The following is a 19,131-nucleotide window of genomic DNA, read 5'->3' on the forward strand; positions in this document are numbered from 1 at the left end:
GACTCAGTGTGCAAAGACCCATGTTCTTTGAAAACGCGCGTAGACACAAGTGCATACCAGACAAAACAACCAACCTATGATAGGGTAGGATCTACGGTTGGGCCTGAGATTGACAGCTGCCCACCCATTCAGATCAAATACATCAGAATACATTACGCTTAACCCTATTAGAATGCGAGTGTTGGCGCCAGCATATTAAAGCGCTATTTGACCGTAAATCCTCAACATTTGGCGCGCTTTAAAAAAATCCTTAAAGACAAATAGCGCTTTTTGCCAAAATATGGTTTATTACGGTAATTTCTTGCTTTCCGTTTGCCAATCGCAGCTTTCTGAAAAGCTGAAGGAAAAGTGTAAGGAGTAAAAATGCATGAAACAGTCGGGTAAAGAAAACTAAAAGGTTTTGTTTCTGAACGGAAGTAAAAGTTTTAAGACTTTGGTAAATTAAATTTAAGACCTAGGATGAAAATCTGGGCGTTTTTAAGACTTTTTAAGGCCTTAAATGTAACTTTCTGAATTTAAGACTTTTTAAGACTTTTTAAGACCCCGCGGGAACCCTGTTAAACTTTCTATTCATTAAAGAATCCTAAAAAAATGCATCATGGTATCCACAAAATTAATAATTTTAGCATTTTTTAAATTAAAAATGCCCTTTTACACCTAAGAACACTTAACGGTGCAATGTGTAGTAATTATGAGGATCCATTGACAGAAATGCAATATAATATACATAACTATGTTTTCAGTGGTGTATAAAGACCTATAATAAACCGTTATGTTTTTATAACCTTTGAATGAGCCATTTCTATCTACATACACTGCGGGTCCTCTTACAGTGAAGTCGCCATTTTGCGCCACCATGTTTCTACAGTAGCCCTACACGGACAAACTTCTCTACAGAGCGTTAGCTACTCTCAGCTGTTTTAGACGACGATATCTTTGTCCTGTGTCGGCCACCATAGTTTCTCTATTTGCTTCAAAAGGGAGGGGTGAGCAGTTGCAGTTCGCAATCTCACTGCTAGATGCCGTTAAAATGTACACATTGCAGAGCGAGTCGAAAATGCATTTGACCAGATTGTTTTTGTAGTGCCCATGCTCATGTGGTTGAATGCGCTCGAACAGCTACAAAAGACCACCTACTCTCCGGCCTACTGACCTAATGCGTAAACATCATGGAAAGTGCGCTAGCCAGATAGGATTTAAACTTTGAACACTTTTGCAAAAGGTTCTTCTGCCTTTTCTAAATTCTAACACAGTCTCGCGATTGTCAGAGCAGAACAAAAGCTGCTCCTCACCATGTTTTTCCATTGTTTCCGGTAGAGTTCATAAATTGCGCAAGATTGGTTCATCCATTATATCAAAGATCTGAAAAAGCCTATACATTTACCTGACCATAGACCCTCCCCTCAAAGAAATCAGGACCAAAGAGGTTGAAAGTTGACAAAGGAGACGGATTAAAACACCAGATGTAAACGGAAATGCCTTTCCCTCGTCTACTTGTGACCCGATTGACAAAAACGTAATACCTGTTAACAGGGCTTAAGTGACCATAAAATATATGGAGTCCTGATTTTTTTATCCCATACCTTGCATCTGATCCAGGACATAGAGTTCCCTGACACCCAACTCGCTCAGGGACTTGTCCAAATCCAGTTGTTGGTGGCTGATATTGTCTCTGAACAGCAGGACATGGGCAGGGTCAAACTCGCACTTCTGACAGATCACAGGCAGCAGGGTATGCAGGGGGACCAATGGATTTACTCGAACCACGGTTTTCTGGCTGTGGTGATAGTTCACTACCAAACGCACCGTTTTCTACATGATAAGAGAAAGAGAAACAGACATGTAAAGAATGAGAGGTTCGTTTATAAAGCAATTTATATGTATCAAAGGGATAGTTCACCTAAAAAAAAACATTATTTACAGTCATTATTTACTCACCCTCATGTCATAGCAAACTTGTATGAATTTCTTTTTTCTTTCTTTCTTCTTAGTTTTGTTTTCAGTTTTGCTTGACCATTGACTGCCACTGTAATGTCAAAAAAAAACATTTTTGACCTTACAGTGGCAGTCAATGGTCAAGCAAAACATCTCAGTTACTTGTGTAACCGTAGTTCCCTGAATAGGGAACGAGACGCTGCGTCACCGCTGCGGAAACGCTTCTGCATGATTGTGTCCTGAAGCACGTATGTAACCAACCAATGAGATGATGGAACGTCATAGGCGGATGACGTCATAGACCCGGAAACCATAAAGCACCCGTGAACACAAACAGAAACTAGCTTCTGAAACAGCCTGAAATAAGCACTCATGGGCATGCAGAGAGTATGACCGGGTGACGGAGCATCTCATTCCCTATTCAGGGAACTAAGGTTACATACCTAACCAAGACGTTCCCGTTTCAAGGGAACTTTAGCTGCGACACCGCTGTGGGAATGACAATACACGTTCCCATACGAGACAGATGCCCGTCCACCATTGGCTAATGAATGAGAACCCGTGCCCCAGGGGTGGAGTTGAGGTCAAGTTCATAAAACCACGTGAGGACCACGGCACCACGTCACAGACTTCATTCAGGGAAGCCCCTGATAACAAAGCTTTGGAAGCCACCATACTCCTGGTAGAGTGGGCCCGTACAGCCAGAGGAGAAGGCTGACCGGCCACCTCAAAAGCAAGCAAGATGGCCTCGACCACCCACTTGCTCATTTTCTGCTTGGATGCTGGGCTTCCATGATTATGATATAAGGACCTAGGGCCCAAACTGGGCAGAGCAGTTTGAGTGTCTCCTGGTCTGACATCTGAAAGGGAGGAGGACAAAAAGCCTGCAATATTACTACAACATTAGTAGGGACCTTAGGAATGTAACCTGGCCTGGGATATAAGAAAGCCTTAACCAGACCGGGCGCAAAGGCACGAGGGTACCACAGAGAGAGCTTGAATATCTCCAATTCTCTTAGAGACAATATAGCAAGCAAAAACATAGCCTTAAGTGTGAAAAACTTATAAGGAACTTCTTCGATTGGCTCAAATGGTGCCAAAGAAAGGCCCTGTAAAAGACTGGCCAAGTTCCATGCCGGTACCCTGGTGCGAGCCGGAGGCCTAAGTCTTAAAGTGCCACGAAGGAATCTTTCCTGCAGGAAGTCCAGCACTGCACCCACTGGGCAGTTAACTGGGTCCCACTGGTGATCCCCACACCAAGAAGTGAAGTTTCCACTTCAAAGCATACAATTTCCTCATGGAGGGAGCTCTAGAGTGTAGAATGGTCTCCACAATCTCAGTTGAAAGACCTGAACTCATGAGCTGGGCCCCCTCAGAGGCTAAGCCCAGTTTCCACAGCTCTGGTCAAGGGTGCAGAATTGTCCCCTTTGCTTGAGAGAGTAGGTCCCTCCTGATCAGAATCTCCATGGGAGAGCCTTTCAGGAGAGACACTAAGTCCGAGAACCACACTTGACCTGGCCAGAATGGGGCTACAAGTAATAGATGGACATTCTCTCTAGAACTCCTGGAAGCAAAGCAATCGGGGGAAATGCGTACAGAGGCAGCCTCGGCCACTCCTTACTATGGCGTCCAGCCCCAAAGGATCTGGAGGTGTTAGGGAGAATCACAGATGGAAATGAGCCATCTCTGATGACGCGAACAGATCGATTTCTGCCCTGCCGAAGTTCTCCCACAGGAGCTCCACCACCTCAGTGTGGAGTCTCCATTCCCCGGGCCTTGGCCCCTGTCTCGACAGGCTGTCTGCTTCCACAGTTAAATACCCTGGGATATAAACTGCTCTGATAGAACTCAGTTTCCCTTGGGCCCACAGGAGGAGCTGACAAGCCAGCTTGTATAATGGGCACGACCTCAATCCCCCTTGATGGTTTATGTAGGAGACCACCGATGTGTTGTCCGTGCAAACTAACACATGATGGCCCCTGAGCTCTGACAGGAAGTATCTCAGGGCCTGAAACATTCCAAAAATCTCCAGACAATTTATGTGCCAAGAATGATGATAGTCCTGCCGCTGGCCCTGGGACGAGCGACCACTCATGATCGCCCCCACCCCGTGAGGGAAGTATCCGTTGTTAGAGTGACTCAACGACAAGGAACTCCCAACACTGGGCCTTGAACCAAGAACCAAAGCTGTTTCCATACCATCAAAGCATGAAGGCAACGCCGCGTGACCTTGATAACACAAAAAGGATTTCCCCTCGGGGAAAACACCTTGGTCTTGAGCCACCACTGCAATGGTCTCATGTACAACAGGCCACAAGGAATCCCGTTGGACAACTGCTGCCATCAGACCCAACAGTCTCTGATACTGTTTGACAGTAAGTGGTTGATCTAGTTTCACCCCTTTGACTGCTGAGAATCGACCCCACACAAGGCTCAGATATGCTAGCCTGCATTGTGGTCAAATCCCAAACGACCCCAAGATACGTAGTTATCTGAGTTGGCAAAAGAACACTCTTCTTGGAGTTCAATCTCATACCCCAGCTTCTTCATATGAGCGAGAACAACATCTCGATGTTGAACTGCTAACTGCGCTAAAATCAACCAAACGTCGATGTAGTTGAGAATTCGGATCCCCTGTATTTGCAGGGAACCAGAGCTCCGTCTACACAATTCATGAAGGTGTGGGGTGACAAACCTAGACCGAATGGAAGAATCCGATATTGGTACGCTTCTCCCCCGAAACCGCAGGAACGTCCAATGCTGTGGAAGGATGGATACATGGAAGTATGCGTCTTTTAGATCTATCGTGACAAACAAGTCCTCGGACCTGATCTGTGACACGATCTGTTTGAGTGTAAGCATCTTAAATCTGAGTTTTGCTACTGCTCGAAATGAGAATGCACAGATCTAAAATGGGCCGCAGCCTTCCATCCTTCTTTGGCACAATGAAGTACTGGCTGTAAAACCCTGACTCCCTGCTGGGGGGAGGAACCCTCTCTATAGCCCCCTTTTGCAGAAGAGTCTGTACTTCTTGAGTCATAACCAGAGCCTGCTCGGGGCCCACCACTGCGGGCAGAACCCCGTTGAAACTGGTACCCCAATCTTATAATACGCAGGACCCAACAAGACATATTTGCTAGATATATGCCGCAGCCTGACCTGCTGCCAAGTACGCTTTGCCCACCAATGCCGATGTATCTCTTAATGGCTTGGTGGGCAATGTTAGGGCTTTAATGGATGACACTGAATCGGGAGAGAGATGGTTCGCAAGAGTCTCCTCCACCCTCGGCATCGACCCATATCCATGTCTTTTCAGCCCAACTATATTACTATAGGTGGATGTTTGCAGGCTGAAAATCCTGGAGGAAACCGGACGATTCCACAACCTTGAAACCTCAGTTTGGAGGTCGGAAAATACGGGCATTCCTGATTTTCTTGTGGCCAGTCCAAACTGAGCCGGGTCAATGCTCTACTCAACACATCCACTAGCTTTTCACCAGCAGGGGAATGAAGTGGCAAATCCTCGTTCCCTCCTGCCTCGATACTAACAATATCCAACTCCTCTGAGCTGGATAATTGCAGCATCGATGCCTCACCCGGGACAGAAGAAACCACAGCGCGGGCTTCCAAACCCTGAATAGAGGCACTGGATCTGGCAGGTAAGGGCAGAGATAAGGCAGAACCCGTCTCTAACCCTGCTGCCAGATCCAATTACGAACCTCACGACTGCAGTCCCCGCTGTGCCTCGGCAACAGCGGGACCAGAGCCGTGAGGAACACAAGCCGAACCGCCCTCCTCGAAAAGCGCCCAGTTGGGAGTGCAGCATTCGCAATGGTAAACGCTCACAGTGCTCACAAGCAGCCCTCTCGAGGGCTGTCTGAGTGTGCTGCACTCCAAGGCAAACAACACAGATGCCGTGTGTATCGCCACCCATGATGAAGCGTGGGCAGGAAAAGCACACTTTGTTTTTGTTTTTTTACAAAGAAAAAAAAAAAAAAAAAACTGACAAGACAATGGCTGCACATATCACTACTGAAGGCACAGAAGCTAGTTTCTGTTTGTGTTCACGGGTGCTTTATAGTTTCCGGGTCTATGACGTCACCCGCCTATGATGTTCCGTCGTCTCATTGGTTGGTTAGATACGTGCTTCAGGACGCAATTACGCAGAGGCGTTCCTGAAGCGGTGATGCAGCTTGAGTTCCCTTGAAATGGGAACTGTTTGGTTACCAAAATTCTTTAAAATATCTTCTTTTGTTTTGAGAAAGTAATGCAATAGGGTTTGGGACAGCTTGAGGGTGAATAAATAGTGACAACGTTTAAATTTTGGGGTAAATTTTGGGTGAAATAGCATACAAAACAGAACAATGTGATGATTTGCATTATGAAGTCATATTAAAGAAGTTAAATACAACCTTAGCATTATGCCGTCAATTACCACAGCAATTAAGCTGAATTTTGATTCATCTCTGGAATTGCATTTATAAATATATAAAAAAGTCACAACATATCGGTGCATGTTGACAGCAGCTATGTTGTATTCAATCTAGAAAACGGTTTTAATAGAGGGAAATGAAAATTCCAAACCAGCATGGTACCTAACATGGTAACTAACAAAAACTCTTTTTTTGTATATTAAAGACTTGTAGCAAACGTCTGTGGATTTTATAATTTGCATAATCAAGATAAGATAAGATGCAGCACAGATCTCTGAAGTTTCACATGAGTAGTGGGCTAAATTTAACTGTATATGCACATGTTTGCAGTGTTTTGTAGAGGAAGTGTCACACCAACCACAATAAACTGCTTAGAGAAAATCCGGTTCCATCAAACACCAGTAAATCACATTGTGCAAATACTTACATTGCTTATCAATATCCAGCTAAATTTTCATCTTAGCTGAAAGAAAAAAACTACTGATAATCAAGGCTAGAACAGAAGACACTTGATGTGTGCCATTTCCTGCATATTGCCATGCAGAGAAACAAAAACACACCAGAGAAGACTGAGGTGTCACGAAACGGTACACAACACTTCTTCTGTTTTTTTTTTTCTTCTTCACATTTCAATTAAAGTGTAATCCCACTAGAAGAAGCTAAAAATGTTATTTTACTTTGTATAACTGTTACTTTACTTTACATAAGTTCTCAGACTGTGTCTATGAGTAAAGAAGGTGGAAAGGCAGATATGACAGTAAATGCATTATTTATCAACTGAACTATAACAGAAATTATGTTTTATCATCCCTCCACCACCCCTTATCCACACTTTTAGTTCTAACCACTTTTAGTTCTGGGTTCGGGCCAATTCCGCGCGGCTGAGCCTCTCCCGGCAGAGAGTTCAAGTGTCTGTGGACTCGTTCCTTCAGCTCTGGTCATCTTGCTTGCAGTCCGCGATTAGCTTTCTTTGTTTTCTTCATTACAGTTAAAGTAACGTCTGCTTTTCGCCAGTCCTTCATAAGTTTCTCACTCACTTCAAACTTTCTTTTTTCTGCTCGGTTATGCACAGTGAGTGGGCTCCCGCTTTGCTTCTGCCCTAATGCGACTTATAGTCCAGTGCGACTTATATGTGTTTTTTTCCTCTTCATGACGCATTTTTTGACTGATGCAACTTATATTCCGGCGCGACTTATAGTCCGGAAAATACGGTACTGTTTTTATTTCTATGTTCAATTTGTGGAAAAAAATTGAATTAGGAGATCACACACACACACAGCTTCTATCAAAAGTTCTGCTCATAATTCACGTACAGTAAGGTCTGTAAAGACCTGTGTGAAATCATAAAGGAGAGAAGCCATATATATATTCAAAATCAACAATTACTTTAGATGGGTTGTCTGAAAAACTACATAATTTTAATTGCAACTGACAGATATTGGTTATATAAATATGCTGAATATTAAATAGTAAATAGTAAATAAATTAAATAGTAAATAGTATATTTTTGTAATTTTCAACCATATTTTTTAGGGTGTTTTCTCTGTTCCTTTGGTCCGGACCATAGACTGTAAAAAAAAAGATGAATGACGCCCCTTCACTGTCTTCCATTGTAGAAAAGCCACCAATATATTATATAGTATTTGAAAACCCAGCTATTTTGCAAGTTTTTCCACTTTCCACAGAAATCATGGAGGGGTTTGAAATTGTCATCGTAGGTGCATGTCCACTGTGAGACATAATCTAAAAAAAACCCTCTTTTGTTAGATTTAAAAATAAAATAGATTTTTTTAACTATTTATTTGTATGACACAGCTGCAAATAAGTATTTGAACACAATGAAAATCAACGTTAATATTTGGTACAGTAGCCTTTGTTTGCAATTACGGAGGTCAAACTTTTCCTGTAGTTTTTCACCAGGTTTGCACACACTGCAGGAATCTGGAGACTGGCTAGGCCACGCCAGAACCTTGATATGCTTCAAGCCACTCCTTGGTTATCCTGGCTGTGTGCTTCGGGTCATTGTCATGTTGGAAGACACAGGCTCGACCCATCTTCAATGCTCTAACTGAGGGAAGGAGGTTGTTCCCCAAAATCTCGCAATACATGGCCTCTCCTTAATACAATGCAGTCACCCTGTCACATGTGCAGATAAACACCCCCAAAGCATGATGCTACCACCCCCATGCTTCACAGTAGGGATGGTGTTCTTGGGATGGTACTTATCATTCTTCTTCCTCCAAAAAAGTTTAGTGGAAATGTGACCAAAAAGTTCTATTTTGGTCTCATCTGACCACATGACTTTCTACTATGACTCCTCTGGATCATCCAAATGGTCATTGGCAAACTTAAGACGGGCCTGGACATGTGCTGGTTTAAGCAGGGGAACCTTCCCTGCCATGCATGGTTTCAAACCATGATGTCTTAGTGTATTCCCAACAGTAACCTTGGAAACGGTGGTCCCAGCTCTTTTCAGGTCATTGACCAGCTCCTCCCGTGTAGTTCTTGGCTGATTGCTCACCTTTCTTAGGATCATTGAGACCCCACGAGTTGAGATCTTACATGGAGCCCCAGTCCGAGGAAGATTGACAGTCATGTTTAGCTTCTTCTATTTTCTAATTTCTCCAATAGTGGACCTTTTTCACCAAGCTGCTTGGCAATTTTCCCATAGCCCTTTCCAGCCTTGTTGAGGTGTACAATTTTGTCTCTAGTGTCTTTGGACAGCTCTTTGGTCTTGGCCATGTTAGTAGTTGGATTCTTACTGATTGTATGGGGTGGACAGGTGTCTTGGTGCAGCTAACGACCTCAAAAATTGTGCGTGTGCTTCTAATAAACACAGAAACTGACGAACTGCGGTCTTTCGAATCAGCTTTGACCGTGAGCTTTTCTCTGAGAAAATAACAGAACGGCACGGCTTGACGGCTTGTCAGGCTAACAAGAACCAGGTATGCTTGAGCATTCCTTTTTTTTTAGGTAGCACGTCTTGTTTTTAGGTCCGTTTAGGTGTCTTTGCTTCACGTTACATTCATATTTCAGTCGAACTGCCCCAGTGTTTGTTTGGAAGCAGGCCTAAACCCCCTTGAAAGGTGGGTCTTGGGTGCGGACCAAGGTTCAGATGGCATTGGCAAGGTGTGTTCAACTTAATGTGTGTTTACACTTAATTTGTGTTCACACTTAATAAGTGTTCACACTTGCAGTTGGGTTCACTTGGTTTGTTTGGTCCAGATAAAAAATAAAAATCCAGATCCACTTCGTGTCCACATTGGAATTTTAACACCATACCCAAGACATCGGGATATGTTAACAACCTTATTGGTCAGCTTTTATAAAGTACATTTTGCAACTTACAAAACATCCAAAACAATGCTGTGTTCTGGGCTAAATACGCTCGTTTTATGTGCATTTCATTTGTATTTCATTTGAACAGCAACAGAGTTCGTTTGGAAGCAGACTGAGACCCATTGTTTCAGTAGTCTCTGTCCACTTGAATGGTTTGGATGGCAGCATCAATACTTTAAAAAAAATTAACTGCACTAACAGAGCAATTACACCAGGGTTTGTTTTAAGCAAACCAAATCTGCCAAATGTGAACACAGATTAAAAGTCCTTTAGGGTCAAATAATAAATAAACTGAACTGAATGTAAATGTGATTTAATGTTATTTCAACTTTGCAATGTAGAGAGTTTAGTGTGCTGAGCTATTATAATAATAATTATAACAGCCTGCTCACTTTGTCACTTTAACCAAAGGGTAGAACATCCTGACCCATCTCTACTACAGTCAGCTATTTCTGAGCTGGCCATGTGGTCTATTTGTTATCCTTACAAACACTAAAAAGAAATGGTGTACTGTGTTACCATGCCATCTCTAAGCGCATCTATTTTTATGTATTGTGTCCCTTAAATTCAGTGACAGATTGTACTGTTTTTCTAGCAGAATCAGAGGTCAGAGACTCAAACTCTGCCCAGAGGTCAGACATGAGGGAGACAGAGCAAGAGAGAGGCCAGCCAGCCAGGCTGAGAAAGAAATAATGCATGGTAACTAAAGGTAAGACTCTCATCAAATATTCACACATGAGGGGGAGGAGAAAAAGACACTCTAGAAAGAAAGAGAGAATGCACACTCAGAGCAGATTCTGTGAAAGACTCACTGTACCTTTGCTCGAACCCTTTTTATGATCACACGACCCTCCTGATGCATTTAGTCAGAACAAGACATTACTATTTAACAACATTATTACAAGAGTATGATTAATAATACAATTGTTTTACAGTAAGAGATCTATTTAAAAAACAATGCATGAATGAGTAGCTGACAATCAGCATGGACAATTAATTTAAAATAATTTTTATTTTTACTTTTTGTAATTATTATTTTCAGTTATTTTTGTTCACTTCAATAGTCTTCTGGTGCAAATATTCTAAGTATTTGCTTATTTAAAAGGAGATCATAAAAACTGCAGGTCCCTGCTCTCAAGAATTGGGGTCTTATTGACACTAAAACGTACTGCAATGAAGACAACACTTGCTTGTACAATGAGAGGGGATTCAATATGGCTGATGCAGTTGAATGAGAAGTAGAGTGTAGTGTGACATATGCCCACCACTGACTTGCAAACCAAATTATTTACAATACAAAGTTTGTCTATAGTATTGACGTCTTGTCAATAGCAGTGCTTCCAGTTTAGGAAACACTGTTATCACAGTTGCTACTGCCTGTCTATAATTAAAAAAATCTTTAAATGTTCAGACATTATCACCATGAGGCAGGTGGTCAAAAACTTCCTTAATATACTGTGTTTCAGATACTCACCTCTGGCACTTTTGGTGGAGGTTTCCGGACCACCTTGTCCTCTGTGACTCGTTCTTTTATCAGGGCGCAGGAGACATCCAGAGCGCCCAGAAGGGCGTTGGGCTTGAAACTGACAGGCTGAGCATCGGGTGACAGCAGCTCCAGAGTGTGATATGCTGGATTTAGATGGTACTGGCTGCATAGGTCCACCAACAAATCCATCAGAGCTTTTCTGAAGAGACAAGAGGAGACATAAGGACAGAGAGAGATACAGTTACTTGACAGTTTAGACTTGTAATTACATCATGTGATGCAGACAGGATTGTGATAGGATGATGGAGGGGATAGAGAGAGAGAGAGAGAGAGAGAGAGAGAGAGAGAGAGAGAGAGAGAGAGAGAGAGAGAGAGAGAGAGAGAGAGAGAGAGAGAGAGAGAGAGAGAGAGAGAGAGAGAGAGAGAGAGAGACCATCAGCTTGAATTACAGGTGTTACGTAAAGCAGCAAATCGCTACATGGATGCTGGTCTTAAACGTTTGACTTCACCAACCAATTGTCAGTAATCCAACCCGCATCTACCAAAAATTACTTTCTATGCACTGTCAAAAATAAAGGACAGCTATTTGAAAAAATTCTAGGTCATTACTACCATCTAGTCTTAGAAGAAAATAAATAAATCAAGATACATTATTTTTACCTCAAAGTTCAATCATTGAAGGAAAGTGTTTTGAAATCCTGGAATTAATGGAATTACGAGTTTTGGGGCCCGATTTACTATAGCTTGTGCAAGTGCAAACCCTCTTTTGGCATTAAAAAACGACTGTCAGGATTTACTAGTCATGCAGTGAAAAAAATAGCGCTGAAAAGGCGTGAACAGGGTTACTTTTGCAGCTGACCTTATTGTATGTGCATTTGTAGGAGTTTTCCTTTCAGACGCAAAATTTATGGGAGAGAGGAGTATTTAAATGAATCATGCAAGGTGATTTACTAAAGTTTACGCTAATGAGTTAAAGGTGCCCTAGAATGATTTGAAACAATATGTTAAATTGTTCTCTGATATCTACATAGAGGGTATGTGGCTTATTTAAGGGAAAAAATTGTCCAGATACAGTTTTACAGGTCCATTTACAACCCTATAAATTGTCTCTAGGATGTAATGCTCTGTTTTTGCATTATTTAGAAGAGTCATGAATATTAATGTTGAGCTCTGCTTAGGGTTGAAACGGTATGGAAATTTAACATCACGGTTATAGTGACCCAAATTATCACGGATATCAATATTATCGCTGTTTTGTTCAAATGAGATAAAGTGTTCAAAAAGAACCAATGCACACACTGAAAACATTTAAACAAGTTTTATATTTGAAAATGAACAAACAACAAATAAATCAAGCAGCTCTATGCCCTTTTTTAAAGCAAGATTCTATTCTGTGGGATGTCCTTCCTTATATTAGCTGTCGTCAATAGCACCACATAATGCATAAATCATAATTTGGTGTACATATAATCTCTACGATTATCTTTATAAATATGTTAAAGGTGCAGTATGCAACTTTCCGTCCACTGGAGGGTGCCTATTCTAAACAAAGGTGTAGTTTGATGACGCCAACTGTGAGCGCAGTATCCTGGGACATGTGGTCTTCACCTCACAGCCGGTGGAAAATAGAACTCGGGCAGAAATCATGTTCATGGATGCGGTTATTAACGTTACTGTAGTGTAAAGCAGAGCAGGACCGAGTGTTGTGGAGCTGAGCACGTTCACTGGAGCGATTGTTATATAAACACACGGCTCGCGAGTACCGGGACTTTTATTATGACGGGACGGGACACAGTCGCCGGGCGACCGCAATTCCGCTTTTTCCGGTCATGATTATAAGGTAAAGCAGCTCTGTTTATCATATTAGATACATTTAGATCACAAGTGTGTTTAAAATTGTTATGACGTTATTATGTGCGTTCGCTCAGCGCTGCTGTGACATGTTCACACTGCTAAGAGAAAAGCGCTTCTGCAGAATAAAACCGAGGGTAACGCAGATATGACGCAATTAACAGGCGACTCAAACGCTATGCTGAAACCTTAGGTCCTTAGTTAAAATAGCAATTTTCTCACAATTTACAAATAGTTGGAAAAATTTGGGATATTGTAAGTACTCAACTGAACAAAATACACAACACTGGCCTAGTGGTTTTTAGATATTTTACTGCAAAAATACTACATAGAGCACATTTAAAGTAATATTCTCATCAGTGACCTATATCAGCAATGACGCATTTAAATCTAGCATAGTTTGTGTATGAGCCCAAACAGTATCCCAGTAAAATAAATCATATCCATTTCTTATCATTCAGAAAACAGCTCTGTGTCATGTGCTGCACGCGCATGCACCAGACAGGATAGGATTTACCGCGACTTTTCAAAATCGTGATTATCACTGACGGTTTTAATGATAATAAAATTTTAAACGATGTGGTTTATCATGAAACCGGTAATCGTTTCATCCCTAGCTCTGCTCTGATTGGCTTATTTCAGCCGCTCACAGCGCACAGCACAGTTGTTCAGTGAAGCAGCTGAGCTCATGAGTCCTGACCGTCCTGACAGAACACAGAACGACTGAATGACACTTTAAACAGAACATCTCAAATGGAGATTGCTAAAATGCAGCTTACTTGTTTATTGGTGTTTTCAGATCATCCGTGCGCAAGAAAGAGCTTGCATGCTTGCGGATGCATTCAGTAATTAAATCCCCCAAACAGAGCTTTTCTGTGAAAATAACACATATACTATCCAGTGTTTTACCTAAACATGTCCAATCTGGCAATCATAAGCACACAAGCTCGCTCTCTCGTGTGCGGATGATCTGAAAACACCAATAAACAAGTAAGCTGCATTTCATCGATCTCCATTTGAGATGTTCTGCTTAGTGTCATTCAGTCTACATTTTATGCTTGTCTTTTTTCATAAACGATATTGCATGTTTTTAAACCGTTAGTCACAATGTAGGCTACGCAGTGACTTTGTGGTGTACTTTGAAATAAAAGCATGCAAAAACATCATAGGCCTACTTCAGTTCTCAAAAATATAAATATATAACTTATATTTTTACAAAATGAATAACCTTGTCAAATGTCGTTTTATCTTATATGGTGAAAAGCTGACGTTTGCTAAAAGGATCGATCGAACGATCTGTAAGCAACGTATCTACGTTTGTATTTTGTAATACATAATATTAACATTTGTAATTAGACACACTTTAGTTTTGTATGGTACTTTGAGTTTCCTATTGTTACTGTACTAGTACTGTGCATCTTGCATCATCTAGACAATGCGGTCTCTCTAAGAAACGTTCAGTTTAATCAGAAATTGTTTAAACAGCTAGTCAATAAGTGAATGAATCACTACTTACTGATTGCAGGAATACAGTTGCCCTTTTCTTCAGTTTAAGACGCTGAGCGATGCTCAGTTTGTTGGGCCGAACAAATGAATGATTTTGAAATAAATTGTTGTGGTATCCGATTATAATAAACCTCAACCATGACTGTTGACATAAGAAAAGTCCTCATGTCCCCTGCACAGCCTGAACATGACGTGTGTCATGACAAATGTTTTTGCTATCCTCAAAAAGAATAAATACGAGAATAAATTCGCGCGAACATGGACGCATGAACATTTTGAATCCATTCGCTTCATTCACTACACAACAGGCGCAAATTTGCGTCAAGGGAGGGGCTTCTGCCAGGCATCGGCAGTCATCAGAAGGACGAGCCGAGTTAAGGCTGCTCTCGCTGGGGTTGATGAGCGCTGAGTGCCTGGGTCTATCACCTCAGAAACCTACTTGCTTCCATAAACCATGCAACATAAACGGACCCGTTTGACATGTTGCCTAGCACCATACGCACCCATTCAATGCCCAACGAGCTTCAAATAAACTCAAGAATTGTGATGTAGAAGTAATATTTATATTTTAATATTTGTAATTGTTGAAATCATGTCAGACATTGTCAGTAGACTTTTTTTTTTTTAATCAACATGAAAATATATGCATGAACTTCAATGAATTTAAATGCATTGTAATAAAAGTTTATATTTCATTGCTGTAAATGTAATTATTGAGTTTATATATTAGTTTAACCTATTTAAAATACTGCAGTAAAACTGTATATTTTTTTTGCAAGGGGTATGTTTATTGTTTTCAATAATTTACAGATTTATTGTGTAGCAAGACAGCTCTAACAGCCTAACGTTACTATCCAAATAGAGACCTGCACTCCCGCGGGACCCAGCACAACCCAGTGCGGCGTGAGATCATATTTGATGGTGAATGCGGATGCGAGTGGCAAGATATTATTGTGTGCGTGTCGCGGGAAAATAAAATTATTTTGCGGGACCCCGGCAAAGTGGAAATATCTAACAAAATAAATAACTAGAAACAAATAAACCTTTATTTATAATAAAATAAAATCGATTTACAGGCGCATGGACGGAAGGTAACTCTTGCGTGGTTCATAGGAACAGCCAAGCCTACCACACAGAGGCAAAATGTGTGCACCGCATAACTCGGGTGAATCGCTTAGTGCTACAGATATTAGTAAGTTCTTGTAAGATAGTCAGATCCATGCGACCATCTGGGACATGTGATCATTTTGCCTGAAGCGTTGTTGTAAGTTTACTCCTGAGTCCTGATAATACAACCAAGCGTCTAGCTAATAACAGTACAGACTAACGTAAACCGGATGTTCGTTACCGGCGTGTTCTACGTTGCCATAGCGATCATGGAAAAGGTCAGAGTTCGGGAAAGTTGTGGATATAATATGTGCGCGCCAGGTGGCGGTGTGAGATCCTGAGGTGCGGGGCTGAGCTTCGCGCACGTCCTTCTCTCGCTTTAGGCACAATCGGCTTCAGAACGTGCATGTAATCGCACTCAAAGTGTTTTTTTCCTCTCTAGGCAGGTATTTTTTTAGGTTTATTTATCAAAATGTTCTTTTATATATTTGTGTGATGTTCTGTATTTAGATCGCGGCTTTAACATGTTATGAGAAAACAGTTTATTAATGTTTATCCACCACATTACCTTTTAGGCTATTTAAACCTAAATAAGAAAGCCATTGTCAGTTCGTCTGTCAGTTGGCAGGCAGTTTTGGTCGCTTTATTAAAAGTTGTTGCTGTGTGCAGTGTGTAAAGGAAAATAAAAATAGTTTTACCCTTCTGCTGACAGTCGTGCCCCTCCCAACCCATTCACACACACAGATGATTCGACTATCAGTCGACCATAGAGAGATTCGATAATTCTGATTCGATCATCTAAATCCTTAGTCGAGGACAGCCCTAATATGTATATTCTGGGGTGAAGTGAGCAGGGGTGCCGTGTAAAAGGTGCAAAAAATCTGATGACGCATCAATAATATGGGTTGTAACCTGAAAATAATGCTTTATGTATGTTTCTGTAGATGGATACACGTGCTGGCTCCTCAGTGATACATTACAACAGCGCTAATAAAAGAAAAACAAGGGCAAAACGGTCTATCTGTGTAAACTTTGTTCAATTCATGCAAGTGCTGCCGTATGTTTGAATATGAGCAGTCATTTTTTACCATCATCACCTGTGTATATTCGCCAGAAGACCCGAATGAGACCGCGCACGCTGTCTGTGCATCATCCGAAAGCACGCACTCGTCTCAAAGCGGACAAATATTGAGTTCTCTTTCAAGTCTTACGCTTAAACGGACCAACTCACACAAGAAGTATATCAACATGTCCACCTTGATGAGTATCCAAGCAGACATAGTCTGAATATGCCTTAAAAGGACTTTATACAGTCGAGAAAGACGACGCAGAGCCTTCCATTAGGTCTTAAAGGGGCAGTAGCCTTTACTGCTGTCTGTTTAATGTCAAACAAAAGATAAGGAATCACTCACTGCTCTTGATTAAATAGCTTTTGTAAGGATTAGTCTTTAATTTAAACATGCAGTTAAATATGCAGCTATTTTACATTTGATTAGCCTACTTTATTCCATTTCTCTACCTAAAAACTAATGTTAGATCTATAAAAACCTGAAAAGCATTGTTAATTACACTTCAGTCAAATTACACTTCAAATATTTTCCCCCCAAAGTTAATTTATGTCATTGTAGGCAGTTATCATCACGATGATTTCATTTCAAGTGTTTGTTTTTTAAGTTTAAGTTTAAGTTTAGTTTTAGTTAGTTATTTGATGCTATAAAAACGGCTGTGTGATGTCACGATTGACAGCTGACATCGACGTCTTCTCTGAGTGAAGTTGTCACTGAGGCATTAACAGTTTTTTTGGGTTTTTTGGGAGCAGATTATTTCATTTAATTTAATTTCCATAACTGTTTATTTCACACCAACATAATTAATTGTTCTGAATCTATGAGAGTATGGGTGTGCTTTTGATATCCCTATTGTACTTCCTGCTCTGCGCAACTCCGGTTCCGGACTTTTTTATATTTACTGTTGCACTAAAATCCAAAGGTGAAGAATTTATGTTATTTATTACTTGATTGTTCAAGCTACCTCACGGAAGTGCTCTGTTTGTTAGAGTTGTTGAATGTTAAAATAAGGTGAATAAAATAAAAAATAAGGAACATCCTGGTTCGTTTTTTCGCTCTTCTTTATTCTTTTTTTATGTATTATATAAGTATCGGATCGGGACTCGGTATCGGCAAATACTCAAAATCAAATGACTCGGACTCGGACTCGAGGGCAAAAAAACCTGATCGGGACATCCCTATTATGAACTAGGCATGTGCCGATATCAATTTTTCATGTTGCGATAAATTGATGAAGTTTTATCACGATATACGATATTATCACGATACTGAAATAAGTTGCAAAAAAAAGTGTTGCCATAGCATAACAGCTTTAATAACTATTTTTGTAAGAACAAAAATAACTGAATGTTTAAATACAATAATGCACCAAAAATATATACAGCTCTGGAAAAAAATTAAGAGACGCCTCATTGAGAAATCAATGTTAATTGGTCTCTTGATATTTTTCAGAGCTGTAAAAGTACAATTTTCAAAAAATTGCAAAAGAATTAGGCTATAAAGAACAACAGGTAGGCTAACAAATTACAATAAGGTCTCAATATTTAATGCATTAACTAAGACTGAGCAATAGCTACATTTGGTGCAGAAAGTATAATGTTTTTGTTAATGTTAGTTAAGAAATACTGATCATTGTTAGTTTTATTTTAGGTCCATTAACAAAGTTATTTTGATTTTGATTTTAATGTTATTAAAAAGTAACTAAGAAATTAACATAGAATGATTCATTCTTTATAAGTATTTTTCATTGTCAGTTTGGTGAATAATGAATTAACATGTTAACTAATGAAGTCGTATGTCTCAAAGTTTTACTGAACAATAACAAATAATCAGAACAGTTCTCATTATTAGGGTTGTAGTCCAGATTAAAACATAAAAATGTTTAAGTTTGAAAATAAATAGCCTATTAAGTCTTTAAGTATTTGGTGCTTTGATGAACAACATTGAGATTACAAAAACGAATGGCTGTTTTAAAAACTACACACGGTTTTTGTTTGTTTGCTGGTTTCCGGGGTAACCGTGGCATTCTGCAGTTCATCAGCGCCCTCTGCTGTCACTGAGCGGCACTTCAGCAGCGCGTCTCCTTCACCGGTTCAGTCATGTGCAAACGCACGTTGGGCTTGTTTATATCTGAGCGCGTGTCCCTTTGACGCAGAATACAGCGGTGTTGAGCATTTATACGGTTGATGGGCAAAGTATTCTTGAATGCATTATAAAAAAAATATAAATTGTTAATAAATTATTATTTACGATATTTTAAAGTGCCCACGATAACAATATCGTGCATATTCATTATCGTGATAAATCGCATTATCGAAAATTGGCACATGTCTATTATGAACACAAAATGATCTATTATGTTTATTTCATAAAGCAACAGCGATTTGAGATAAAGCAGCAAATGTTA

The 19,131-nt window shown here is 40.5% G+C and overlaps 1 protein-coding gene across 6 annotated transcripts in view; it reads right to left on the reverse strand.

The window, feature by feature from the left end:
* cobl (cordon-bleu WH2 repeat protein) overlaps window positions 1-19,131 on the reverse strand; it is a 153,924-nt gene that overhangs the window by 81,567 nt on the left and 53,226 nt on the right. For all 6 annotated transcript variants that reach the window (XM_067449209.1, XM_067449210.1, XM_067449213.1 and 3 more), the window contains 2 exons: window positions 11,182-11,392; window positions 1,584-1,812 (listed from right to left, as the gene is read on the reverse strand). In XM_067449209.1, coding sequence (XP_067305310.1) covers window positions 1,584-1,812; window positions 11,182-11,392 — 440 coding nt within the window. The remainder of the gene's footprint in view (window positions 1-1,583; window positions 1,813-11,181; window positions 11,393-19,131) is intronic.

This window comes from Pseudorasbora parva, chromosome 7 (assembly GCF_024679245.1).
Source record: "Pseudorasbora parva isolate DD20220531a chromosome 7, ASM2467924v1, whole genome shotgun sequence".
NCBI classification, from domain to species: domain Eukaryota; kingdom Metazoa; phylum Chordata; class Actinopteri; order Cypriniformes; family Gobionidae; genus Pseudorasbora; species Pseudorasbora parva.